Source organism: Mauremys reevesii, linkage group 2, assembly GCF_016161935.1.
Source record: "Mauremys reevesii isolate NIE-2019 linkage group 2, ASM1616193v1, whole genome shotgun sequence".
In the NCBI taxonomy this organism is placed as follows: domain Eukaryota; kingdom Metazoa; phylum Chordata; order Testudines; family Geoemydidae; genus Mauremys; species Mauremys reevesii.
Genome location: NC_052624.1, coordinates 147,073,218 through 147,099,683, shown reverse-complemented (window position 1 = coordinate 147,099,683; position 26,466 = coordinate 147,073,218). Strand labels below are relative to the sequence as shown.

The following is a 26,466-nucleotide window of genomic DNA, read 5'->3' as shown; positions in this document are numbered from 1 at the left end:
CTGTCACCCTACAGCCTTCTCCAGGCCTAACTGAGGCCCCAGGACCCAGGGCTGCTGGAGCAATTTGTAGAGTGGGGGTGCAGACAGCCACTGAACCCCACTGTAAATCCTGCCTATAACAAAAAGCACTTCAAGCCAGGGGGTGCTGCTGCACCCCTAGTTCTAGCATCTACACCAGGACCCCACCCAGGCCTCCACTGCTCACTGCCCTGGGTTTCTGGGTGTTTAGACAGCTGTGTCTTCATGTCCTCGCCCTCCTGGCTAGTATCCAGATGTACCCACACCTGCACACTCACCATCCTGCACACACCTGTGCACACGATGGCTCCTCGCTCGGGGTCTGCTGCAAGCAGGTGACCCGCCCTGGCTGGCCCCGTTGGGTGTGCAGCGGGTTTGGGCTAGGGGGCAGCCCCAGGCCCGGGAGCGCTGGCGCACGGAGAGAAGCCAGGGGGGAGTGTCCCTTTAAGCCGTTCCCGGACACTCCCTTCCTCCCAGCCGGCCCTCGCCCTCCCCCGCAGCTCCCGTCCCCCCGCGCTGGCGAGTGGCTGGTGCGGGACAGAGAGTCCCGGGATGAGCCTCAGCCCCGGGGAGGGACGCGGCGCTGGGGCAGAGACCGGGCTCGGCCCGGGGCAATCCCAGCCGGAGCGGAGCTGAGAGGGGGAAGGTTCCAAACGCCGCCCGCGGGCGCAGGGCGCTTTGGCAGGGCGCTGGGGGCGCGGCCCCGGGGAAGGCGCCTGCGGGGCTTGGCCGATAGGGGAAGGGTAACCGCAGCAGGCAGCGAGCGGAGCGGGACCCTGCCCACGGGGGCGCCCGGCTGCAGCCTCGGGACCAGGTGAGTGAGGGAGGGGAAGGCAGCGGGGCGAGGAGGGGAGGACACATGCCCGGGCACAGAGGGACCCTCCAGCCCCTTCCCCACCCCGGCAGAGCGATACCCCCTGCGCCCCGCGTACGACCCTCCCTCCATGGCAGTGACAGAGCAACCCGCTCCCTATCTCTTGCTGCATGTCCGTACAGCGCCTGGCACAGCCCTGCGCTCAGCCCGGCCTACAACAGGACAGTCTGTCATGAGACGTAGCAACTGAGTACGCAACTAGCCGCAAGCCCCCAACCTGAGAACCGCCATGTTAGCCAATGACCACACCCCCACATGTCCTTCCTTCCTTAGATGCAGCTGTGTCTGGGGTGGAGTCTCACAGCCCTTTCCCCATGTACAGCAGCCGGGGAGGTGTCAGAACTTCAGTTTTGGAAGCCGGCTCCTCCTGCAGCACCAGGAAGTGGGGGTGCCACACCCCCTGCCTTGATGTGGTTTCCATCCTATACAGAGTTTACAGTTTGGATCAATGGCTCTAAGCCCCCCTGCCCCTACTCCCAGGCTGAAGGGCCTCCCCCACCTGCGGTGCAGCACCCTCCCATCACTTTGTGAGGGCACTAGGGCCAGTGCTGACTCAGAGGGGAGAGCGCCACTGCTATGTATTATTCCTAATGAGTCACCCGTGCCCCCTAGCCCAGCACTGTGGCAGTAGGGTCAGCGCCAACTCCGAGGGGAGAGTGCCCACTCCTGAGTCACCCCCACTGCTCCCCGGGAGTGAGGGACCAGCTCCCATTCCTGGACCAACACAACCCAGCCCTGCTGCATCTGGGATGCCCAGCACATCACTCGGCCCACGTTGCAGCGTGGGGTGGTGGGGTATGCCAGGAGCCGGGCAGGCAGGCCTGGTGGGCTGGAGGCTGAATGCAGGAATTGGGGCTGTCCCGGGATGACAAGCCGGCTTCCTGCCCGATTACAAGCTTGGGGTTTCTTCCTGTCAAAAGGGGGTAGAAAGCAAGGCCAGTTGTGGACGTCTCTCAGCCTTGGAGGGGGGTGTCCCCAGCTCGGGGAAAGTGTCCTGGAGTTTGCAGAGGCGGGTGGCAGTAGGGAGGGGCCCCGGTGGAATGCGGTACCTGTTCGAGTTACACCCCGTTTCCCCCCCACTCCAAACGGGCAAGTACCACACTGGGGACACTGGAGGTGGGGTGTCCCATGTGCCGGCCTGTGGAGTCTCCCGCGCCCTCTGCAGTGGCAGCTGCCTCTGTGGGCTGGTGTCACGTACTTGGCATTTCCCAGGCCTGGCTGTCAATGTGCAGCATGGCCCCGGACTAGCGAGTCTACCTGTGCCAACTCACTAGCCCCCCGCTGGGCTGCTGCTGGTGCCGCTTGCTGTTGTGGTGCCTGGCTGCGCTCTCGGTTTGGGGTTCCAGTGCCCTATTGCTTCCACGGGCTCATCGTGTCTGGGCAAATCCCACACAGAGACGGTCCTGACCCCTGCGTTCCCCAGGGCTGGCTTTGCTTCCCACTCGATCTTACATCACTTGGAGCTCAGGCATGGTCCCTGGACACTCCCCAGGTGAGCAGGGCTCTCAGCTGTGTCTTTCTGTGTCATCTCCGATGCAGGAGCGGAGGCCAGGCTGTAGCTGCAGAGATGTCGGTGTCCTGGATCCCGATGCCCATGCCGAGGCTCCAGGCAGCAGGGATTCCAGCTCCCCGGCCCAGACTCGGCAGATAAAGCTGCTGAGATTGGGAGCTTCAAGGATCCCCTGTTGCGGATCAGGGCTCTCTGCCCTGCAGACCAGGCCCGGTGCGGGAGGTGCATGGAGGCTGGAGAAGCGCCTCTGCCCGGCAAACACCCCATGGAGCAGCAGCGCCGCCCAGAGCTCAGGCGAGAGACGACAGCATCCCCCATCTTGGCACAGGTGGTACTGATGCTCTTGCTGCAAGCACTGTCCACCAGTGCCCGTCCTGTGCCCACCCCAGCAGATGAGAGCGAGGAGGTTGTGGTGAGTCCCACATAGCTATGCGTATGGGACTGTGGGGGCCTAATTTGTCCTCTTGATAACGTTCACTTGCCCTCTGCTTCCCCCTCCCCTTCCCCAACCTCCAGCTACCCGAGCGGTGGGGGAGGAAAGGGGTGTGAAGGCCAGGATCTCTCCCATCCCGCCCCCACAGCTCTGCTGGTGCCCCTCAGTCCCGACCCGCAGCCCCCTGTTGTCCCAGGCCTGAGCACATCACGTCAGCGTGGACGTGACGGGTGGACAAATGGGCATTGCTGTCTTGAGTCAAGATTCAAACCCGGGCTGGGAAGTGGGTGGGGCCTTTGCTCTCCCCAGGGAGTTGGTCACTGAGGGGAGACGTTTCTGGGGTTCCCAGCTCAGCCAGTCTGTCTCAGGTGGGGCACCAGAGCCAGTGTCTCCAAGAAGCTGAGCGGGCTGGGTGCTTGTGACGGTGTCACTTTCCCATATTTGTGCCCCTTGCCAGGCCTGGCTGATGCAGTATGGCTACCTCCCCGCCGCCGATCCCATCACCGGCCAGCTCCAGACATGGGAAGCGGTGACCAGCGCCATCCGGGTGATGCAGCGCTTTGCGGGCATCCCTGAGACTGGGATCCCAGGTATGCAGAGCCAGCACCTGCCTGCAGCCCCTAGTCCCTCCATTGTCCCTGCCTGCACCCCCCACTCCCTCTGTCATCCCTGCCTGCAGCCCCCCATCACCTGTGACAACCTGCAGTGCTCCAGCCCAACCATCACCCACACTACACCCTGCCTTGGCCCCTGCCGGCAGCAACTGGACCCCACATTGTCCCTTACGGGCTCCCCTGCTGGTTCTTTCATATCCATCTGCTGGTCTCCGCCAGCCCCTCCTGTGTCTGTCAACCTGCTCCCGTCTGCATGGCAACCCCTCTGCATCAGCCCATCCCTGCCCCCAGCGGCTACCCACCCTGCTCTGCTAAGGGAACCCCCGAATTCCATCTGTCTGGTTTGGGATCCACTTCTCAGGGGGGAGACTCTGGCTCCTTTAACCCTCCCCTGCCACGCTGCCCTGTCGGCCCAGATGCCGTCCATGGGCCCCCTGCCTGGATGTTGAGGGAAAGCAGGCTCAGCAGGACCCCTGTGCCCCAACTTGTGAGCCAGCCAGTGCCCCCCTTCACACCAGCCCAGGGCTCTGCCATAGCTACATGGTGCCCCTTTGGGGGCTTTGGGGGTCCAGGTGGGTGCAGAGTGGGCTCTCCCCTAAGGCTGTTCTGCAAGAGGCGGTCTGCCTGCAGGGCTCGCTTCACCCCCAGCTGAGAACTGACAGCTCGCTGCACCGCTGCGTCCCAGGCGGCGCTCTGACCTGCCGGCTGGTGACGCGCCTGTGTTTCCCTCTGCGTTGCCTAGACGATGCCACGCTGGGGCTGATCCGGATGCCACGCTGCTCGCTGCCTGACGTGCTCCCGGAAAAGCTGCCCGAGAGGAAGAATGGGAGGCTGTGGCGGAAGAGGAGGAAAAGTCGGGGCAGGCGGAGCGCAGGCCTGGCTTGGACCAAGAGGAACATCTCCTGGAAGTAGGTATCAACCCGCCCTGGCAGTCATCAGATACCTGCTCCCCAAATGGCCTGGGATGTGAGGCCAATGCAGCCCCATCAGGGCACCTTGGAGCAAACCTCATGGCTAGGCACCCAGAGCATTCCAGTGCCATTGGGTGTAACCCGGCCGGGCTGCTCAGAGACACGCTGAGCAAAGTGTGTTAATCGGGGATTGGCTAAATAAACCCCTCCCGCTCTCCTAGCCCTAATCCAGCTCTGTCCAAACTCTCACACGCCGGTAATGAAATTAACAAGGGATCCAAAAGGCTGAGCTACTGAACGGGGGTTTTAAACCTGCCTCTAACACAAGATACACACCTGGATACCCCACACCCAGAGGAAAAGTGGACAGTTAGGAAGTAACAGATACCCAAATAGCAGTGGCTAGAGAATGGGGAAGGGAGCATGGACAAAATGTGTATAAAGCAGCCAGGCCAAGTTGTGTTTTTCAGAGTTAAAAGAAATTGGCTAATCAATCCACTGCATTCACTAGCAATTAGTGTGGGGGAAGTTGAGAATGGGGAGGGGAGTTGGGAGGGGGTAAAAGCCAGCTGGAACAAAGCAAACCTGGGGGCTGAGTCCTCTGAAAGAGGTAGGAACATCATCTGGCAGGTAGAGAGACCATCAGCTCTTGGTTGCAGGGGCTGCCTTGGCTTTTAGTTCTGTGTTTGTGCAGCGCCTGGCACAGGGGGGGTCTGGTTCATGACCGGGGCTCCCAGGCGCTGCCACTCGACAAATAACGACATCGCTGCCCTGCGCAAAATACCGACCCATGCGTCAAGAGGAAAACCCCACTAGCTCTGAGCCCGGTAAGCAGCAAAGCATCGGTGTCTGAGCACTGAGGGCACGTACCAGAGAACAACAAGGGTTTGTCTGCAGAACCCTGCCACAGTTCCACTCCCTCTGAGGGACAGGCAGCGCAAGGCCCTGGGCCTGCAGCAGTCTGCCCGGGGTGGACCCTGGGCCTATGCAGAACCCCGTTTGGAGCAGGGCGACACATGGAGAGGGAGGTGAGGGCACGAGCCAGAGACTTCGGCATCCTGGGTTCAATTCCCTGCCCTGCCACACACTCCCTGTGAGACCTTGGGCTGGTCGCTTTGCTGCTCTGTGCCTCAGTTTCCCACCTGCACAGTGTGGGTAACAGCCCTAGGGGTGTTGTGAGGCTAAATCCATTGACAGACGTGAATCGCTCACAGGCTGCGGTGATGGGGGCTGTCACGGACTCCCAGATCGTGCCCGCTCTTGGCCCCAAACGGTCCCTGGGGGGATCCCCCTTCAGTGAGACAGCCCTTCTCGAGTGTCCACTCTCTCCCGAGGGTTAAGCCCTTCCACCTCCTAGAGCTGCACCTCTCTGAGCCTTAGCATGTCTGTCTCTCACCGTGGGTCCCCTCAGGGAGTCCCCTCGCTCTGGATCCCCGAGGTCTCCACTCCCAGAGGGAATAATGCAACCCTGTTCTCTAGACTGGAGTGACTCTCAGCCAGCATAAAACAGGAGGGTTTATTGAGCGTCTGAACATAGCACAGGATACTCTCAGGGCCTCAGGCCTGGCCTCCCTCAGCACAGCACATCCAAGTCTCCCCTGCATCCAGGTGGGCTCTGCCTGCTCCCCCTCTCCAGCCCAGAGCCCCCCCCCACCCCCCCGCTTCCCAGCTGGGCATCTGATACCCCCGGCCCCAAGCCCCACCTCTGTCCATTGTCTTCTGTCCAAGTAAACAGGGTTGCCTGGGCCTCCTCTCCTTTCAGCCGTCCTCTGGCCCCTTCTGGCTGGAACCGGCTGGTCAGGTCACCAGGGTCCTCTCTCCCCAGCCCATTGTCCTCCCACTGGCCAGAACCGGCTGTAGTGTCAGAGCTGGGCCTCCTAGGCACCAGGTCACCAGTCGCTGGGGTATCCATTCACCAGACCATTGGCCGGGATCCCAAGTTCCGTCCCTGGTCCTCTGTAACAACAAACTCCCTCTCCCATCCCCTCGTTAAACCAGTAACACCCAGGGAAACTGAGTCCCACTCCCTCTGCACACAAACCATTGAAAAAAACAAGAAAATCCCCCACTTCATCACAAGGGCCACAGAAGTACCATGGCCAAACAGCTGCATAGGGAGTTGGCATCAGATTTTCCAAACTCCTTGGTGTCCAGGAGCCCCCATTATTGGGGGCAAGGGGGGGCTTTTCCGTTGTCCTGAATGGGAGCTGTGGGGTGTGAGCTCCTTTTGAAGACATGGCTGCATGGGAGGTGGCAGAACCGGCCCTGCAGGTGCGTCAGATATCTGTGCTGCCTCGCCCGGGGGCAGCGCTCGCTGGATTTTCTGTGCAGGCCATAAGAGGACCCGGGGTCGCAGGTCTTTTGGTTACAGCCCTCTCAGATTGTGTGAGCGAAGCAGGGCCAGGCTGAGGTCAGCACTCGGAGGGGAGCCCTGGCCCTGGCAGGTGTAGTAGGGCAGCGTCTTCCCCTGGAATAATGTCAGAGTGTAACACTAGGGGGTGCTGACGCGCCACTGCTGGGGTGACCAGTTTGGTCACCGGCGATCCCATGGGGATTGCAGGCGCCAGGCTGATCAAGCAGTGACAGCAGAACCTGGAGGTTGCAGGTGATGCTGAAGTGGGAACTGGGGGAGCTGGGAGACAATGCAAAGGGTCTCAGGGAATTTAGACACGCAGGCAGGAGCTGACAACCAGCACAGTATCGCATGAAGACGTGCAGACTGCCCTGCCCAGCAGTGCCCGTAGAAGCTCTGATTGGAAAACCAAGGGCTTTGATCCGCAAGAATCCACGCTGGTTTCCCCACACGCCCCTTGCTGTAGCCCTGGGGTTTCCCTATTAAATACCAAAGACCCGAATGGACCCAGGAAAATGGAGATAGTGACACATGGGCTATTGCTCATATCAGAGGGTTAGCTTGACTCCAGAGCTGGGTGTGTGTGTGTTGGGGAGTCCAGGACTGGGCTAGAAGGGGCTGTGGGTCGGGAGTGAGGGGCACTGGCAGAGCTGGGGGGGTTGGGGAGCCCAGGGCTGGACTAGCAGGGGCTGTGGGTCAGAGTGAGGGGCACAGATTGCTCACCCCCAGCCGGTTTGTGGCTCTGCCTGTTTCCTGACCGTGGGCCTGGCCCCGGTCCCCACGGGCCCCTCTGTTGGTGTTCCGCCTGGCAGGGTGAAGACGTACCCGCGGGAGGCACGGCTCAGCCGGGAGACCATCCGTGTTCTCATGCACTACGCGCTGAAGGTGTGGAGTGAGGCCACCCCGCTCACCTTCCACGAGGTGGGCGGGCCCAGAGCTGACGTCTCGGTGGAGTTCCTGCACCTGGACCACCAGGACGGCTACCCTTTCGATGGGCCGGGGGGCATGGTGGCCCACGCCTTCTTCCCCGGGGACCCCCAGCGCGCCGGCCACGTGCACTTCGACAGCGATGAAGACTGGACCTTCCGCTCTCCAGGTGGGCCCCGGGACAGAGGGAGCTCCCTGTCCGGGCAGAGGCTGCCTGCCTCTTCCCTCACTAATGCCAGGCTCCTCACTACCCTGTCCCCCCTTGCAGATGACTATGGGACAGATCTCTTTGCTGTGGCCGTGCACGAGTTTGGTCACAGCCTGGGCCTGGCGCACTCGCCCTCCAAGCGCTCCATCATGCGCCCGTATTACCAGGGCCCAGTGGGCGACCCGCTGCAGTACCAGCTGCAGGCTGATGACCGCATGGACATCCAGAGGCTCTACGGTATGGCCTGGCGGGGCGGGGCGGGACTGGGATGGGAGCCCTCTCTGCCTGGCTCTAATGCCAGGCTGTGTCTCCGAGATGGTCTCCAAGCCAGAGTCTGGATTCTGTGCCCAGCTGTTGCAAACAAGCCTCTGAAAGAGGACTAGCACCGGTGGGGTGGCCAATCCGGCAAGCCTGTGTCCCATGCACCGAGTGAGTCAGTGCTCAGTGTCAGCCAGCTAGCGCTGGATGAGCTGAACTTGGAGCTCGTTTTTGGGGTACACTGCCATCTCATGGCCCCAGTGTGGATAAAGCAGCTGTCGGGGTGGGGCTCGGAGTGGCTGCTGCCCGGAGAGGCTGCGCTGACCCACAGCTTGTTGTGTGGGGCTGAGAGGTGGCTCGCTGCAGGATGTGGCGGCTGGACTGTGGGGAGGCTGATGGTCACATGCTCTCACCCGCATCCAGGGAGCCGTGTTCTGCATTCCACAGAGAAGCCAGAGGCATCGTCGCTGCTCCCGGACCCGCCATCCCTGCCCCACGACTTCCCTGCCTTGAGGTGAGCCGAGACCATCCCTTTCCCCTCCCCACCCTGCACTCAGACCCAAGGAGCATCAATGCCCCCTCCCCTGGGTGTGGGCCTGGCCCGGCTGGGATCCCCAGGGGTCAGCTAGCGGGTTCCATGGTGTCTCCAGTTCATTCAGAACTGGGGAACCCCTGGTTCCAGGCCTGTGTGCTGAGCGGCCCCTGGCCGAATCCAGAGCCAGGTGAATGGGCAGCACGCTGGCAAATGAAAGTCCGTGTCGGCATGTGCCACAGACACCTAACAGGGTCCTGGGTTAAAAGCATCCCCTCAGGAAAGGGACCTGGGCACCCATCTCAGAGGGGTTCAGAGTGGGGTCAGGAAAAGGATCCAGGGCTGGAGACGTTCTCCTCTGAAGTGGGACTGAAATGACGGGGAGGGGATAAATAATCTAAAATCTAAAGGTTTATTTACAAAGGAAAAGGTAGAGATGAGATTAAATGGAATCAATTACATACAGTAATGGCAAAGTTCCTAGTTCAGGCTTGCAGCAGTGATGGAGTAAACTGCAGGTTCAGTTTTAGTCTCTGGAACATGGATGGGTCCTCAGTCCCTGGTGTAGAGCTTCAGTTTAAATTCCTCCAGAGGTCAGAAGCAGGATTGAAGACAAGGTGGAGATGAGGCATTAGGCTTATATAGACTTTTCCAGGTGTAGAATCCCTTTTGTCTCACTGTGGAATTTTTACAAAATGGAGCCTTGAGTCACATGAGCCAGTCCTGCATACTTTGCTGAGTCACCTCCATGGGTCCATTGTGTCCTTAATGGTCCTTAATGGGCCATCAAACAGGCTAGGCAGAGCTAACACCAGCTTGTCTGGGAGGCTTCACAAACTTGAAATACTGACAGCAAAGAGCCAACATTCATAATTTCAACTAAAAATGATACAGACATACAGACAGCATAATTATAACCAGCAAGTTCTATATGGTCCCCATTTATATCAATAACGTCACAGATGTCTCCCATAGAAAGGGATGAATAAGAGAGGGCAGGATAAATGCACCTAAAATCACAGCTGGTTTAGAGGAGGAAGAGCAAGGGCGTCTGTTCTCATAGAGCAGGGGGGGCCCAACCTGCGGCTCCGGAGCCACATGCGGCTCTTCAGAAGTTAACATGCGGCTCCTTGTATAGGCACCGACTCTGGGGCTGGAGCTACAGGTGGCAACTTTCCAATGTGCCGGGGGGTGCCCACTGCTCAACCCCTGGCTCTGCCATGGGCCCAGCCCCCACTCCCCCCTTCCCGCCCTTCGCTCCTCCCCCTCTCCCCCAGAGCCGCCTGCACATCACGAAACAGCTGATTGGGAGGTGTGGGGAGGGAGCGGGAGGCGCTGATCAGCAGGGCTGCCTGTGGGTGGGAGATGCTGGGAGCGGGGTGGGGGGGGCTGATGAGGGGCTGCTGACGTATTACTGTGGCTCTCTGGCAATGTACATTGGTAAATTCTGGCTCCTTCTCAGGGTCAGGTTGGCCACCCCTGTCCTAGAGCAGGGGGACGTTCAGTGGAATTGAAAGGTGGGGAATTCAGCCCTGCTGCAGGGGAAAAAACGCCTTCACACAGTGTGGTGAGCCTGTGGAACTCATTGCCACAAGATGTCAGTGAGGCCAAGAACTCAGCTGGAATCCAGCAGGGACTGGGTGTTTCTGTGGATAAACTGGACTCTCAAGAGTTATCACAGTTAAGGATGACAACATTTTTGGACGGCCTCATATACATGCCCATCTCTAACGACTGGAGACCTAAAGTGGGGGACAGATTGTCCCCCACCTGCAACTGCGGGATTCCTACACCTCAGGACACTGGGTTAGATGGACCTTGGGTCTGACTCTGTCTGGCAAACCTAGTCCCCTGTGGGGTTTGTAGTCATGCTGTCAGGTGGGAGTGGGGCTAGCGAGGTGCAGAGCACGTGTGGGGCCCTGTGGGGCGACCCGACGCAGGTACAGTCTCAGCCCCAGGCTCTCTGCCAGGCTGGGGGTATTTCCATGGCTCTGCCTGCGGGCAGAGGTTTCTGCCCAGCCCCCGGGCGCCGTGGGAGGACAGGAGGGGAGCCAACTGTGTGCTGCTGACGCGCTCCCCGCTTCCGTGGCAGGTCGGAGAAGGAGTTCCCGGATCGCTGCTCCTCCAGCATTGATGCCGTCGCCCAGATCCGCGGGGAAACCTTCTTTTTCAAAGGTCTGTCCCTGCATGTGGGGGGTCGGCCCATTTCACTCTGTGTGGGACTGGCCGGCTCCCTCTGTCCCATGGGGGGAAGGGGACCCCGGCGCCTGTAGGACCAGCTGCCTCTTTGCCCTGTGGCAGGCAGCAGCTCCTCAGGTGAAAGCTGAGGGCTGGGCCTGTAGGGGCACAACCTCCAGCAGGGGGCATGCTCCAAGGCTGGGGGGCAGCGCTGCCTGGGTGGGATGTGGATGGGGTGCTGTGGGGAAGGCATCCTGGCGAGTGTGGGGAGAGACAGGGTGGAGGTTCTCTTGTGTCCCTGCCCTCCCCGCCTGTGCTGCCAGACCCGCCCCTTCCCTCCCTGTTCTCTCGGGGCCCCCAGCCCTCGCCCCGTGGGGCCCTCGGCCTGGCTGCTGTGCCAATAGCCCCATACGCCTGGCAGCCCTGTGCTGTCTCCATGCCCCAGGCCTTCCACAGCTCCCAGATGTAGGCAGGAAAAGGCCCCTTGTCTCTCAGCTCCAGGGGGCGGCCCCTCCTCCTCGTGCCCCTGGCTTGGGAGAGGCTTTTCCTAAGGGGCAAGGGGCTGTCAGGGGGACCAGGGGGCTGAGTCTGTCCCTGGCTGAGAGGATCTGCTCAGCCACCCTAGCAGCCCTGCAGCTGCCCCCACGCAACACCCGTGCTCGAGGGGCTGCGCCAGATTCCACTCTGGGCACTGGCCGTGCCTGGCCAAACCATGGCTGGCCTGGGGCCCAGCTCTCACCTGGGTCCCTCAGCGCTGCACTGCTGGGGGCTTTCCTTGAATGGGGGGCCCAGCTGTGGCATCCGCTCTCCCAGACTGATGCCGCTGGGCACAGGGGGCAGCCACTTAACCTCCTGTCTCCCCCCTGAGCCAGGTCAGTACTTCTGGCGTCTGACCCACGGCCGGCACCTCACTTCCCTGCGCCCCGCCCTGAGTGCGGCTTTCTGGCGAGGCCTGCCCCGCAGCCTGGGCAAAGTGGACGCTGTTTACGAGAGGCACACGGACCATCGGATCCTCTTCTTCAGTGGTGAGAGCTGGGGGCACGGGGCAGCAAGAGTGACGGGGACCACAGGGCCAGACGGGGCATGGTGAGGAGCCGTCCTGCACCCTGGGGGTGGAACGCACCTTCATGCCGCCCTTGCAGGCCCAGCCACCCCCTGGCAGCACACATTGGGTACCCTTGGGTGGGGCTGCAAGACCACCACAAATGATCCCCCTGCATCTCATCTTCTCCTGGGGTTCAGAGCTGCGCAGAGAGGCCTCTACAGGGGAATGGGGCGGGTCCCCCAGCTGTCTCCTGTGCCCCGGCTGCTCCCTTCAGCGCCAGGCTGCCTGGCACCCGCTCACCGCCCCCCTCTCTCCCCCAGGGCCCCTCTACTGGGTGTTTAAGGACAACGGTGTGGAGGAAGGGTATCCGCGCCCCGTCACGGACTTCGGCCTGCCCCAGGGGGGAGTGGACGCCGCCTTCTCGTGGCCTCACGACCGGAAAACTTACTTCTTCAAGGGCGGGCTGCAGTGGTCCTACGACGAGGCTGCGGGGCGCATGGACGAGGGGTCTCCCACCCACACCGTGCTCGGGGGGCAGCTCCCCACCCCTGTGGACAACATGCTGAGTGGGAGTGACGGTGAGTCGCCCCCCCTGCTCCGGCCCCCTGCCTCGTGGTGATTTAGCCCCTCAGTTCCTGCGTGTGAAAGGGGACCCCCCTGTGTCCCATGGAGACTCCCCAACCTGTCGCTCTGCCCCCCACCCTGCAGTAAAGGGTACACCCCTGTGCCCTGTAGACTCCCTGCTCTGTCTCCAGCCCCCCAGTTCCTGTGTGTTAAAGGGGACCCCTTGTGCCCTCTCCCCCAGCCTTTAGCCGCTCGCAGAGCCCTGATGTGCTTGTGATGCCTGTCTCCCCGCAGGAGAGGTCTACGCCTTCAAGGGCAGGCAGTACTGGAAGTTGGAGCGGCACAGCCTCAAGCTGGAGACGGGTTACCCTCGCTCTATTGCCAGGGACTGGCTGGACTGCACGGGGGAGCTCTACCCACCGCTGAGTGCCCCCACCAGTCCCCCCACGGGAGCCAAGCTGCAGCCGGACTGGCGGGGCCCCCCGCTGGAGGTGGAGCGTTGCGTTTGCCCCAGCTCGGCCTCACCTGCCACGCTCGGTTGGACGCTGGCAGCGCTGCTGCTGCTGCTGCGGGGGCTTGGCTAGGCTGCCAGCCGGGGCCGCTCACGCCCTGCAGACTAACTCTGGAGGCAGCAGGCCAGGCCAGGGTGCTGATGGGGGACCCCTCATCCCAGAAAGGTCGGCCCTGCAGGCTGGGTACCAGTGCAGGGAATCTGCAGAGGTTTGAGGCCTGGGCACCCTGAATACCCACGAGTCAGGGCTTTCCCAGGGACAACCCGCAGTGCTCTGTCTGTGGGCAGCGGCATGGGACGGGTCCCCACGTGAGTGGCCAGGATGGGCTTGGCCAGCCTGTCCTGTGCTCGCTAACTGTCTGCTGGGGCAGGAGCATAGGCCACCTCCTTTCGCTTCGGGAAAGGGACAAGCACTAACGGCCTCCAGCCCCCCATGGCTGGGCAGGAGGGCGCTTGGATGGGCCAGCGCCAGCCAGGGCCTGGCCTCAGTGCCATGGCCCTGTGTCCTGCGGGTGTCAGGGGGCCGGGTGATGGGCCCTCCGTGATCCACTTGCTATGATGCCAGCTCTTGCCGCGGGGCACCAGCTCTCTGTCACCCTGACTTCCCCCTCCATTACCCCAGCGCTGTCCCCTCAACTTCTGTGTCCCCATCTCCCTGACCCCCCACCCCCACTCTCTGACGATTGCCCCAGCTCCTCCCCTCTACACTCCACCTTGCCTCAGGTCCCTCCAGCGCTGACATGGGCGGGGGAGAGGAGCAGGAGGGGAGGGAAGGGGTGGATGCTCCACTCCATCTTAGCATGCAGACCAGGAAGCTAAATTATATGCCAGGTGCCCCGGGGCCTGGGCCTGCCCCACGTCCTGCCAGCTCCCAGCCAGCCCTGTGCTCTGGTGGTGGCGGTCAGCACCCAGGGGCCATGTCCCCCCGGCAGCGAGAGAAAGTCCTGCCCCACGAGCACTGCTAGCCCCCTCCTCCCTTCCCTCCCGCTTCCTCTGGGGCCTTCTCCGAGTCCCATGAAGCTGTTGGCCCCACTGTGGTGCTGGGCAAACAGCCCCACTGTGCCCAAATGACCCAGGAGCCCCGAGCAGCCGCTGCCGCCTGGCCCTTCACCCTGCTGCCCAAAGGGGATTTCCTTCCCCTGGCCCTCCTGTGAGGTGGCAGGTCAAAGGGGCCCCGGGGACTGTATCTGCTCAGTGCTTCTCTTGCCCGGCCCGAGCCCTGCTGGGCCAGTGCGTTCACACCCCCGTCCACATCCCCGGGGCCGGAGGCTGGCCACAGCCGCGTGAGGCCCAGAGAGGGAGCAGCCTCCAGCCAGCACTTCTGTTAGAACCAGGCTTGTGCCCCAGGCTATGAGTCCCTGGCCCCATAGCAAGGCTCCCCACTCTGAAGCACTGGCCCTGTTCAGAGAGAGGCCCCCAGGCTGCAAGGGGCAGCTCTAGAGCAGGGAGCCCTATGGCCTCCGATCGCTGGCTCCTGCCCTGGGCAGCCTCCCACAGCAACAGAATGTAGCTGGACTCAGCTAAACCCTGCCCCAACTCCCGCATGAGTTCCCCAGGGCCTGGCCTCTCTCTCCATCCCCGCCTTAGCCTGGATCTGCTGAGCAGCCGTGGCCTCCCGCCGTCCCCACCTTGCAGGATCTCTCTGGCATGCGGCTGCCACCCTGCTCAGCCTCTGCCCAGCCAGGAGATGCTACGTTAGCTCCTTCAGCGTCAGTGCCTGGGAGACGCCCCCAGCCATCCGATCCCTCGCTTGGTGACCCTCGTTCCCCACGTCCCTCCCCGTGGACGGCTGTCGCGTCTCAGGTCTGGACTGGCGCACATACTCCTAGAGGCCAGGAGCTGCCATCGCTGCTTGGCGCTGGGGCTGAGGGGGAAAATGGCGCCGTGCCCAGTTCCGGGCCCTGCCCTTCCAAATCTCTCTCCACCCCCACACGAGGGCAGAACAAAGGCCGCGGCCGCCCCGGTCGAGGGGAGGAGGCAGACGGGTCCCCGTGCAGGTCATTTAATGAGATGCCTGGTGGCTACAGAGCGGAGGGTAGGCCTGGAGACAAAGCAGCGCTGGGCAGCCTCGGGGCAGGCCCCGGGTTCACTTCCAGCTCGCGAAGAACTGCTTGAAGAGGGGACTCTCACGGCCCTGGGGCAGGATCTCCACCTGCAGCCGACAGGGGGACAGAGACTGGTGAGGTGGGGAGAATCTCGTGCTCCTAGCATGAGGTGTGGGGCATGGTGGGGTCCCAAGACACCCTCCTTGCGTGGGAGGAGAGATCTGCCTTGGGGTGAAGGGCCTTGGGAACCATCTCTGTGCTCTCTGTGGGGGGAAGCCAGGCTGGGGCGGAGAGCCAGGAAAAGGCCCAGAGACGCCCAGAGATGTCCTGATTTTATAGGGACAGTTCCGATATTATGGGCTTTTTCTGATATTGGCACCTATTACCCCCCCCCCACACACACACACACACACTCTGTCCCAATTTTTCACACTTGGTATCTGGTCACCCTACTGGCAGGGAGCCCCCCATCACCTCCCCATTTCCCTTCCCCACCCCCCACAGGAGCCCGCCAGGGCCCTGTGTTCACTCACCTGGGTCTTTGGGGAGTACTTCATACGGGAGATGAAATCCTCAGCCACTTTCAGGGCTGCCTCCCGTTCCTGCTGGTTGGCTTTGCGACCTGGGCGGGAGGGAGGGACGCGTCAGGGCAGCCGATCCCCCGCACAGAGGGGACAAGTCTGTGGGGACAGGGCTGAGTGCTCCGCTGAGCACCCCTGGCACTGGGGGAGGTGCCCAGGGTCTGGTGCTAACCCTGGGCAGAGTGACTGTGGGGCAGATGCAGATGGCAGGGCCTGGGATGGAGAACAGGCCAGTTGGGAAGGAGCTCCTGGGGGAGGGAGCAGGGCCAGGCCAGGGCTGGCAGGATCCCTGTGTGCAGATCACCCTGGCTCCCTTGCTGGGGACTCAGCCCAGGGGCTCAAACCGCAGTGGGGTTGCTCAGCCGAAGCAGGAAGCCCAAGAGGGCGGAGGGCTGCTATTGGGGAACGCCCATGCAGGCAGAGGGCAGGGGAAGTTGGCAGCATGGCTGGGCAGTGAGAACACAGCTGCGGTGCCTCCATTTGTCCCCCACCACCGGGCCGTGAGCTCTGGCCAGTAGGGGGATCAGCCCCGCCAGCCATGGGGGCGGAGCTCGGGGCACAGAGAGAGCGGGAAATGCCCTTGTGTGGCCTGTCTGGTGTGGAGTCTGCTTCCCGAGGGGGGTGGTGGGGAATAAGCAGGGCACTAGGCCTGGGGAGGGGAAGAAAGCGGGGAGTCTTCTGCCCCGTTCTGGGGAATTCCTACCCACCAGAGCCCCTGAGACACGGAGAGGGGCTTTCAGACCTCTGGGGTCTGGGGAGGGAAGATGGGTCAGTGGGGGAGGAGGGTGGTCCCCGAGTTTCCTTGGGCACCAAGCATGGAACGGAGAAGCCTGCCAGCTGCCCTGACAGCAGAGACAGGCAGGGCCTGGCGTGGGGCAGGGCCGCCCAGAGGGGGGGGCAAGTGGGGCAATTTGCCCCAGGCCCTGCAGGGGCCCCCATGAGAGTTTTTCAGGGCCCCTGGAGCGGGGTCTTTCACTTGGTCCGGGGGCCCCGGAAAACTGCTGCTTCCGCTCTGGGTCTTCGGCGGCAGTTCGGTGGTGGGAAGACCCCAAACCCCCTGAATCCTCTGGGCGGCCCTGGTGTGGGGGCAGCCGTGAGGGGACCCTGGGTGAAACAGTTTCTGCTCAGCCAGGCAGGTGCAGACTGGGAGCTTTCACCAGCCAGCAGGGTGGTCCCGCATGCACAGCCAGGCAGGGGCGTTACCGCGCAGGCAGCGCACACGAGGGACTGCCAGAAGCCTGCCCGGGGACTGGGTGTGACGTTCCCGCAGTGCTGACTGTAGTGCACTGGGCCGATGCATGGCCCTATACAGGGAGCACTGGCCAAGAGCCGAAAGCTACACGGTGACGCCTGAGACAGTGACCCTCCCTGTGGGCCAGGTGCCATCGCTGACTTGTGAGAACGGCCGCCATTTTCCAGAGCAACGAGGCCCAGATCCTGAATGGAATTCTAGCACCTAACTCCCATTGACTGCAGTGAGTTAGGTGCCTAAATCCCTTTGCGGATTTAGCCGGGGGGCGGGGAGGAGCTTCGCTTGGCTCTGTACCCCACTCCACATTTTCAGGAGCCGCTGAAAACCCAGACCCCTTGAAAGGTAGCTCCAGAGGGGACCCTAAGGTGGCTTTTCAAAGCCCTGGCTGTTGGTGGTGGGCGCGGGCTACACCTCGGAGGGGAAGATGGCAGAGAGGCTACACCAGCTCTGGATGAGGGCTCAGTGGGGAGCTCATGGGCAGGACGGCAGGGAAATCCCGGCCCAACCCTTCCTAGAGACAGCGGAACCTGCAAGAGACAAGGGGTTCGGCCGCCTGGATCCCTACGGGACGGCTGGGTAAGGTCCTGCAGCAGCACCCGTGCTCTGCCCTGCAGGCCGCTGGGTGCTCCCCTGCCTGGTGCCCCCTGTCACAGTGCATTAAAGCCAGTTGTGTGTACACTGAAAGCTGCTGCTGCTGCTTGCCACAGGGGAAAAGGGTGTTCTGCAAAGGGGAAGGGAGGTGGGGCTGGGTGGGGGGTGAAGGGGAGGAGAGGTGGGGCTGGGGGCACTGCAGTTGGGAATGGGGGTGGGGTGAAGGGGAGGAGAGGTGGGGCTGGGGGCACTGCAGGTGGGAATGGGGGTGGAGTGAATGGGAGGAGAGGTGGGGCTGGGGCACCCCCCAAATGAGGTTCACTGGTACCACCCAGGCTGTGCGTCTCTGCCCATCCCACAGAGCCAGCTGGCCCCCTGCAGGAGGGCCTGTGCCCGGGGGCTGTTACCTTTCCACACGTAGATCTTGCCGCACTGGCCGTTGTCCAGGATGAAGCAGTCGTCGGTGCAGAGCAGGCCCTGGCTGAAGGGGCTGCTCCCGGACACCTTGGTTAGGTTCATCTTCCCCGTCGCGTCCGACACCTGCCGGGGACAAGGAGAGGTGGATCCCTTCAGCGCCTGCCCCCCTACGCTGCCGAACTCAGCCCAGGGAGCCACCCCCTGCTCCACACTCCCTCACCCAGCACTCAGCCCTGCTCCGCGGTCCCCCCAGCCTGCAGCTCCTAGCCCCTCCCCAGCCCTCAGCTTGCACCACGCCCCCCTTCACCCCCACAGTCTCAGCCCTGCTCCCCAGCCTGCACCATAGCCCCCACCACCAGAGCCTGCAGCCCAAGCCCCCAGCCTGCAGCCCCCAGCCCTGCTCCCCAGCTCCGAGCCCCCACCCCCACAGCCGGCAGCCCTAGACCCTCCCCACTTCAGCCCCAGCCCTGCTCCCCGGTGCCCTGCTGTGTCCAGGCCGTGGCGGGGTGTCCTGCTCATGGTGGTACAGGAGCTCTGAAGATGGGGCGGGGTAAGACTTTGCCTTATAGAGAGCAGCTGCCCCCGCGTTCTTCTGATCTGCCGTGACGTCCTCCTCGGGGCTGCCCTGCCTCAGAGCGGGCTTGGGACCCAGCACCTAGGGAAAGGGAAAATCCGTCAGACCCAGCGCCACCCTCCCCACCCCCCGTCTCCAGCCCGTTCCCTCTGCCCCCAAGCTGGGCTTCATCCCCTGCCCTCTCCCCAATCCCAGCCCCACCCCCATGCCCCGAGCCCTCCCTGGATCCGCCCTGGCAGGACCAGAGCAACAAGGGCCCCGCCAGCCCTGCCCGGCCAGACCTGGATCATCTCGGGCGGCTCCTCCCCGTCAGACACGATCTCCACCCGGGCCTTGCCCTGCCGCTCGCTGTCCCGGATGGCCAGCGCCAGGTCCCGGGCCTTGTTGCGCTCCAGGATGTTGGATGTCTCCCCGCACCATGTGTAGATGGTCTGAGAGGAGAGAGGGGCATGCATGGAAATCCACCTGCCCGCCAGCGCCTGGCCTACCTACCTCACCCCCTGCCTGCCAACCTCCCTGCTACCCACCTAGCAATGCCAATACTGCCACCCGCCAGCGCCCGGCCTACCTACCTCACCCCCCCACGTGCCAACCTCCCTGCTACCCACCTAGCAATGCCAACGCCGCCATCTGGCGGCGCCTCTGCCCGCCTGCCCCATGCACACCCAGCCCCTGCACACTGGCCAGTCCATCCCCAACCCCGGGACTAATGCACCCACTACTCACCCTAGCTGACCCCCCTCCACCCCTGGGTGCTAATGCACCCACCACCCCCCCGGCCAATACACCTGGCTGTGAATACAGACATATGCCACCATGCACAGTCAGGCCTGTGTCTGCCCATGCCCCTGCCCCCGGTGCGGTCTTACATCGCCCAGGTCCAGGATGAAGCAGTCCCCGGTGTTGTAGCTGGCCCAGCTCAGCTCCCGCTCGGTGGCCCGGATGTTTTTCTTGCCCTTTACTTGGTAGAGTTTGCGGATGGGCCCGGAGCCCTGGCTGGACTGGGTTTTGTGAAAGGCGGACTCCACACCGCCCTCCTGAGGGGCAGAGACAGAGAGGGGCCCTGAGCACCAGCCGGGCGGGGAGCACGGGGACTAGCTGGGAGGGGGGGCAGATGGAGCAGGTCAGGATTGGGGGGGGAGGAGGGGAGGCGGGGGCTGACCAATGGCAAAGGGAGCAGGTTGAGGGGTCAAGGGGGGGAAGCGGGGCAGGCCTGGGGTGATGGTGAGGGGGTCAGACAGGTCAGGCCAGGGTTGGGTGTTGGGGAGGGGTGAGGCCGGGGTTGGGGGAGGTCAGATGGGGCAGGCTGGGGTTGGGGGGGTCAAGTTGGGTTCGGGGGAGTCAGACAGGTCAGGCTGGAGCTGGGGAGGGTCAGGCAGGGCAGGCCGGGGCTGGGGGGCAGTTGGGGATCTGGGGTGGGCTCCTCCCCGGTACCTGGTACTTGATGCCGCGGGGGAAGTACTCCATGAAGACGTCGGACTCGTTGCCCTGCACCTCGCGGTGCTGGATGGGCCGCTCACCCAGCAGGGTGTTAAGGTGGGTGGAGAGCACGGCGCAGGCCCCCTGCTCGTCCCGTGAGGAGCTCTGGCCTGGGTGCGGCAGGGGAGGAAGAGCAATGGCTGAGCTGCCACCCGGCTTGCAGGGGCCCCGGAAACGGGGCCAAGGTTTGCCAGGTGTCCAGTTTTTGACCAGAACACCTGGTCGAAAAGGGACCTTGGCAGCTCTGGTCAGCACCGCTGACCGGGCTGTTAGAAGTCTGGTTGGTGCGGGGCTGGCAGGCTCCCTACCCGGTGGGACGGCCACGGAGGCTCTGTGTGCTGCTCCCGCCCCGAGCACCAGCTCCACAGCTCCCATTGGCCAGGAACTGCAGCCAATGAGAGTTGCAGGGCTGGGGGCAGCGCGCAGAGCTCCCTTGCCGCCACTCCGTCTAGGAGCTGGAGGGACATGTCGCTGCTTCCCGGGAGCCACCTGAGGTCAGCACCGCCTGGAGCCCACACCCCAAACCTCCTCCCACCACCCCAAACCCCTGCCCCAGCCTGGTGAAAACGAGGGAGTGAGTGAGGGTGGGCGAGAGTGAGCGATGGAGTGAGCGGGGGCGGGGCCTCAGAGAAGGGGCGGGGCCTCAGGGCAGGGCAGGGGTGTTCGGTTTTCTGCCATTAGAACATTGGCTACCCTGACGGTGCCCCGTGGCACCAGGACAGGCTGCGCTGTGGGCTGGGGTGGGCTGATGTGCTCAGCAGAGAGCCTGAGGAGCCTGAAGTCTCCTCACCCCATAACGGGAGCCCCCGGGGGGGAAGGGGGCTGGCAGTGCCATGCCAGGGAGTGCGGTTAGGGCAGGGAGCAGAGCCTGAGCACAGGGCCCCTTGCTTGGCCCTGGCTGGCCTCTCACACCCCTGCTAGCCCAGAAGGGCAGCTCCAGGCCCTGGCTCAGAGCTCAGATCCTGGTCTCTGTCGGCCAGGGCGCTGTCCCCTATGGTGTGCGTGGAAGGGGCGGGGCAGCCCCAGGTCTCGGCTCAGGCCGCCAGCTCACCGGCACTGTCAGGGGAACCTTGCCCCAGCTCATGAGGCGGCAAATCTCCTCAGCGGGGCGGGCATGGCCCAGGGTGCCGGCAGCCTCAGCTGGGTCATGGCGCCAGCACCCTGCTTCTCCCCTCCAGGCTGCCTCACCCCACAGGGCTGGCCGGGAGCCCGCACCGCCGTGCCGGAGAGCCGGCCCTTACCGATCCAGATGTGCAGGTTGGCTTGCTCCTCCGGCCCGTTGTGCAGGACCAGGTAGGAGTCCCCCGAGTAGAAGATGCCCTTGGACTCTGCCGGCACCGGGACCGGCTTCATCTTCTCCACCCGCCAGATGTGCAGGCCCGGCTGGTTCACCGAGGCATCAAAGGGGGAGCCGCTGCCGTAGTGAAAAGGGGCTAGGGTGAATCCGGAGAAGGGTTTGGGGGCTGGGGAGGAGGGGCTGAGGGTGGTAGAGGCAGGATGGGGGTCAATCCAGATTGGGATGGGTATGGGGGAGGGGCTGGGGGTAACTCCAGGGGACGGGGAGGGGTTCTGGAAAATCCAGGTGAGGAGGAGTTAAAGGTAAATCCAGGGGGTGGGGTTGGGGAAACTTGGGGCGACTGGCTCAGTACCTTTTGGGGATCGCCGTGTACATGGTGCCAGGGCCCTGGGGAGAGAGAGGAGCTGGTTAGCATTAGGGCCGGGCACAGCCTGGCTCCCTGGCCAGGAGGTGCCCGCCATGCCGGCGGGCGAGGGCTCCTGCCCCGTGGCTGGGCTGGGGGCCGTGGGCCCCTCCCGGCCTGCACACTGAGAAGGTAACAGAACTGGTTTGGCTGCTGCTGAGTCATCCCCAGCCAGGCAGAGGAAGGAGGAGGTGGGGCCGGGCGTGTGGGTGCAGGGACCCCCCTGTGGGGGTGGGCGCTGGCCCAGAGAAAGCAGCCCCACCCCCTCCCCCCAGCGCTGGCCATGGTGAGGCGGGGCTGGGTGTGCTGTGTGTTATTCCCTGGGGGGTCTGACATCCTTTCACACTCTCTGTTACTTCACAGCCCACTGTGGTCAATCATGTGTCGCATTTCTCACCCGCCTCCCTGCCAGCCCCAGCTGCCCTTGGGGGGGCCACTGCCCAGCTCTGCTCCGAAGGCTTGTTTATCTCCCAGCCATTTGCCTCCTCAGCACACATCCTGCCAAGAGAAGCCGTCTGCCAGCCCGAGAATCGGCTCCCCACACCCTCTCCACCCAGCACCCCTGCCACCTGGTGCCCTCTGCATGGCCCAGCTGATCCCTGCTGACCCCTTGGGTCCCTCCTGAGCTGGATTCGAACCTGGGGCCCTTGGCTTTATGCCCAGCCCCGAGCTGCACAGCCTGAGAGCTAGTGGCTGCCTGCAGCCACCCGAAGGGCACGGATGCCAGGCTCACCACTAAATCCCCGCTCATCTGATGAGGTGGCGCAGCCTGGCCTGCAGTGCAAAGCGCTGCATTGCTGACAACGGGGGCGGCTGAGCCCCGGAGCCCTGGCCAAGCCCTGCTCAGGGCTGGCCGAGCCGCCTGCCTGACAGTGCCCCCGCAGCAGTGATGGATCCTGCCCTCATTGCAAGCCAGGCCAACCGCCCCCAAACCCGGGCGCATCCCTGCAGCTGGCCCCCTTGCCGGCAGCCTCAGCACAGGGTAGAACTGTCCGGGGACCGACTTCCCATCCCGCCTAGTGCTGCCAGCCCCCCCGGATTATGTCATGGGACGAAACCTCCAGGAATACAGCCAGCCCAAACTGGCAACTCAAGTCTCTCCAGACAGGGACAAGGCCCAGTGGGGGACGCTTGCCCTTCTCCTGCCTGGCCTGGGGGAGTCAGGCTCCAGTGCTGAGCACCCTGTAGATGACAGAGGAGGGGGCACACACCAGAGAGGCGTCTGCCTGGGGAGTCAGCTAGAGGCAGCTAACTGAACAGACAAGCCAGGCTGTCAGGAAACACCTCTGCCCGGATAAGCCAGCCCTGATCCCCTGCTTGGGTCCCAGCCTCGCACAAGAAGGGCTCACCCCCTCACGCTCAATTACTGCACCACAACTGGAAGGTTTCCCCTTGCCTAACGAGGCCTGCGACAAACAGGAAGGAACAAAGTTACTCACCGGGGGAGTCGTCAGCCTCTACTGCAAAACCTTAAACTGCAGGAGTTTAAAATCAGATTTCCTGGGAGGGGCCACCCCACGCCCACACCCTGTTCCTCTCCAGCAACTCGCTTCTCTGTGGCTGCAGGAGAGAAAGAATCAGGCGCTGCTGGGCCAGTGACTCATCTGACTCCTGACCTGCCCCCCAGCCTGCCAGTGCCCGTGCTGGGCGTAAGGAGACCCAGCAATTGGCAGCTCATTCGCTTTTAACTAGTGTTATTGTTATAAGCACTTGCCTGGGTTAGTATTTTACTCATTTTAAAAACGGTTTTCAAAAAGATCTGAAAATACAGCCCAGCGAAGCTAAGTTACATGCTTCAGCCCCGGCCAGAGGGGCCCAGGGCAATGGCCCTGCTTCCCACCTCCTAACGCAGGCCCTCCACTTGCGACCCTGCCTAAACCCGACCTCCCTGAGGGTCGCGACCCCCAAGTTGAGAAACACTTTCGAAAGACAACCGTTGTGCAATGATGTGATTGGTGACTTTGCATCGAAAAAGGGCTGGCGACGTTGCTTTTAATGAAGGCCAGTATTTCTTCCCAATACTGTTCATTTCATTGAACGTGGACTGGATAACAAGTTTATTAGTGTGTGTTGTTGTCATGGAGTCCCCAGGCGATGCTCTGGAACTGCGCCCCACAAAGCCAGTCAGGACTTTGGGGAGCCTCCTCTCCCATGGAGCAGACTGTCTTCAGGGTAAGAAGCTCACATGGCTTCACCTCCTGGGTCTCTCCTGGGAGCATTCAGCATATGCCCCTCCGTGTGCTTCCCACAGCGAGTCTGCGCAGGCGGGGTCCTGGGGAAGCCACAGGGTCCTGCACCCCCACTTCGCAGTCAGACGTGACTCTCAGCCAGCCAGTAAAACAGAGGTTTATTAGATGACAGGAACATGGTCTAAAACAGAGTTTGTAGGTCCAGTGAACGGGACCCCCCTGCCGGGTCCATTCTGGGGCCCAGCGAGGCAGACCCCCACGTTTGCCCTCACTCCTCGTCCCCAGCTAGCTCCAAACTGAAACCCCCTCCAGCCTCTCCTTTCTGGCCTTTGTCTCTTTCCTGGGCCAGGAGGTCACCTGATCTCTTTGTTCACCTTTAGCTATTCCCTTGCAGGGTGAAGGACCCCGGCCATTTGTTGCTAGGATACAGAGTGTTGGCCATTTATGCACACTGGAGACTTAAGAAATGCATAGGGGAAACTAAGGCACCCACACAGTATTCAGAAGAAACATTAAGAACAGTCCCACTTTGTCACAGTTGTGTGTTGGGGAGGGGGAATATTCCTGCTCTGGGCCCTCAATGGGCTTGTACCGTCTTTGCATCCTGCTATTCCAGTCCTGAGCTCCACCCCCAACGCTGCCAGTGCCCCTCACTCCTGACCCGCAGCCCCCTGCTAGCCCAGCCCTGTCACCACCCTTATCTCTGCTGCAGCACCTGGTGCTGTATATAAACTAGGGCAGAAGATCGAGTCCTGCTGGAGCAGATGGAGCTGGAGAGGGGTGTCCATGCGCTGGGCAGACATGCAAAGAGCAGGGAAACAAGCCACAAGAGGAAGGAGGTTTAATAAATGAAGGAGACTGTGGCCTTGGGCACAGGACCACGATCTGGCGGGATGGTTTTCATAGCTCAGCAGAGAAAATAGAGGAGTTAAAAGGGGCTGGAGAGGGGAGGGGTGGGATGTGGTGTTGATTGTGCCAGGGAACTGGAACTGAATCCCAAAGAGCGAGAGGCTCCCTTCTCTGAGGGAAGGAGGATCCAAGGAGAGTGCCATGGGCGCTGGCCACCCAGCCCCCATTGGGTAGAAGGGATGGAAATGACGCAGTTCTGAAACCAGAGGCTGTGCTGGTGCGGGAGGTTAATTCCCCAGATAAGCTATCTGCTGGGTAATCGGTGCTGCCAGACATGTGTCACGCTAGAGCTCCTTGAGTGCTGTGCATAGTAGCTTTGTGATCCCAACGATAAAGGCCCTACCCAGAGCAGATGCCCTGCTGGGTCTAAACTGAGAGGCTGTGACTATGGCTTCACTTCAGAAAAGGTGTTTTTTACACCGGGATAATGAACTCGATGCAAAATCCTGGAGACAAGGATCCGGAGCGGAGGCCACCTCAATGGAGCTAGTCGAAGTGAACCCCAGTGGGAGGGATACAGGCCCATTATTTATCTCCCCACCAGTCTGCGTCATCTGCAAACTTCACCAGCAATGACTGCATATTTCCTTGCAGATGACTGATAAAGATATGGAACCGCATTGGCCCAAGAACAGATCGCTGAAGAACCCTGCCTAGAAACACCCTCTGGGATGACGATTCCCCACTAACCGTTCCATGTTGAGCTCTATCAGTTAGCCAGTTTTTATCCCACGGATTAGGTCCCATAACAATTCAGCATTGTGCTACTTTTTCATCAGAACATTGTGCACCACTGATGCCCTACAGAAATCCAAATACATTATTATTTACTGTTTACAGTATGGTAGCATCTTGGATCCCCCAGTCACAGACCAGGACCCCATTGTGCCAGGCGCTGTACAAACACAGACCAACAAGACCGTCCTCGCCCCCAAAGAAACTAATCTAAGTAAAACTAACATATCTAAGTATTTATGTCAACACAGTTACTGTTATCAACCCGACTTGTGATCTCATCAAAGAACGACCACAAGTTTATTTAACAATCCCTATTCTCCATAAGCCATGCTCATTTGCATTAACGGCGCTGCCTCCCTGCTGGTGGGCGAGGGTGAATGGTGCATTGCAGAGAAAACTGGTCCATTACTGAGTGATGAGAGGACGCCGATCCAAGCATAACCCTGGCCAGCTGGACAAGAACTACTCTGGCCACAACCCGTTCTTTCATAGTCAAGGGTCCTCAGTTTTTGAACTGTCTCCTTCCCAGGGTGCATAGGCTGCCCTCCACCTCCCTCCCTTCCTCACAGCTGCCTTTCAAAAATACCTCCTCCATCTGGTCATCTCACTCAGCCCCTGCTGCAATGAATGGGACAGTCCCACAGAGTTTAAGCCCACAAGGGCCCATTAGCTACACCTGTACTGAGCCCAAAGTCTCTTGTTAGATGAAAGCTTTTCAGTCCACTGGAGTTGCATGCTGGAGACAGAGACCAGGAGAGTCCCAGCTGCCCCCAGTGCTTTTGGAGGAACTGCTCAGGGGAGATGTGCCCGGACGATCCCGGCAGGCAAACCATGCCCCATGCCGCAGAGGAAGGCAAGCCCTGCCCCCCTCAGAGCTCTTGTCTCAGGCTCTTTGCAGACTCTGGCAGGTGCTTCGGCATCACAGCCAAACCAGCTCAAGACGGAGGATTTTGAAATGAAAGCTGAGATTCTGGAGCACAATGGAAGGGAATGTCTGCCTCTTCGCCCCAGCTAGCGCTTCCTGAGCTCTTGCCCCGGGGCCGTGCCCCAGCTTT

At 61.9% G+C, this 26,466-nt stretch overlaps 2 protein-coding genes across 3 annotated transcripts; one reads left to right on the top strand and one right to left on the bottom strand.

Moving 5' to 3' along the window:
- The first annotated feature begins 506 nt into the window (after positions 1-506).
- LOC120398365 (matrix metalloproteinase-17-like) lies at positions 507-14,409 on the top strand. The gene is made up of 11 exons (XM_039525741.1): positions 507-832; positions 2,432-2,814; positions 3,293-3,425; positions 4,192-4,357; positions 7,526-7,809; positions 7,909-8,085; positions 8,530-8,620; positions 10,731-10,813; positions 11,689-11,841; positions 12,182-12,439; positions 12,720-14,409. Exons 2-11 carry the CDS (start codon positions 2,629-2,631, stop codon positions 13,007-13,009), a joined length of 1,821 nt encoding a protein of 606 aa, XP_039381675.1. The 5' UTR covers positions 507-832; positions 2,432-2,628; the 3' UTR covers positions 13,010-14,409.
- A 513-nt stretch (positions 14,410-14,922) lies between these two features.
- Positions 14,923-23,157, bottom strand: CAPG (capping actin protein, gelsolin like). 2 transcript variants are annotated; one of them, XM_039525742.1, is made up of 10 exons: positions 23,015-23,157; positions 21,525-21,559; positions 21,117-21,289; positions 19,831-19,985; positions 19,266-19,433; positions 18,678-18,827; positions 18,385-18,477; positions 17,813-17,945; positions 15,515-15,603; positions 14,923-15,088 (listed from the first exon to the last, which is right to left on the bottom strand). In XM_039525742.1, the coding sequence occupies exons 2-10, from the start codon at positions 21,545-21,547 to the stop codon at positions 15,023-15,025; spliced, it is 1,050 nt and encodes a 349-aa protein (XP_039381676.1). In that variant the 5' UTR covers positions 21,548-21,559; positions 23,015-23,157; the 3' UTR covers positions 14,923-15,022. The 2 variants fall into 2 exon arrangements, with proteins under 2 accessions (XP_039381676.1, XP_039381677.1); XM_039525743.1 differs by lacking the exon at positions 23,015-23,157 and adding an exon at positions 22,925-22,982.
- Positions 23,158-26,466: the final 3,309 nt, after the last annotated feature.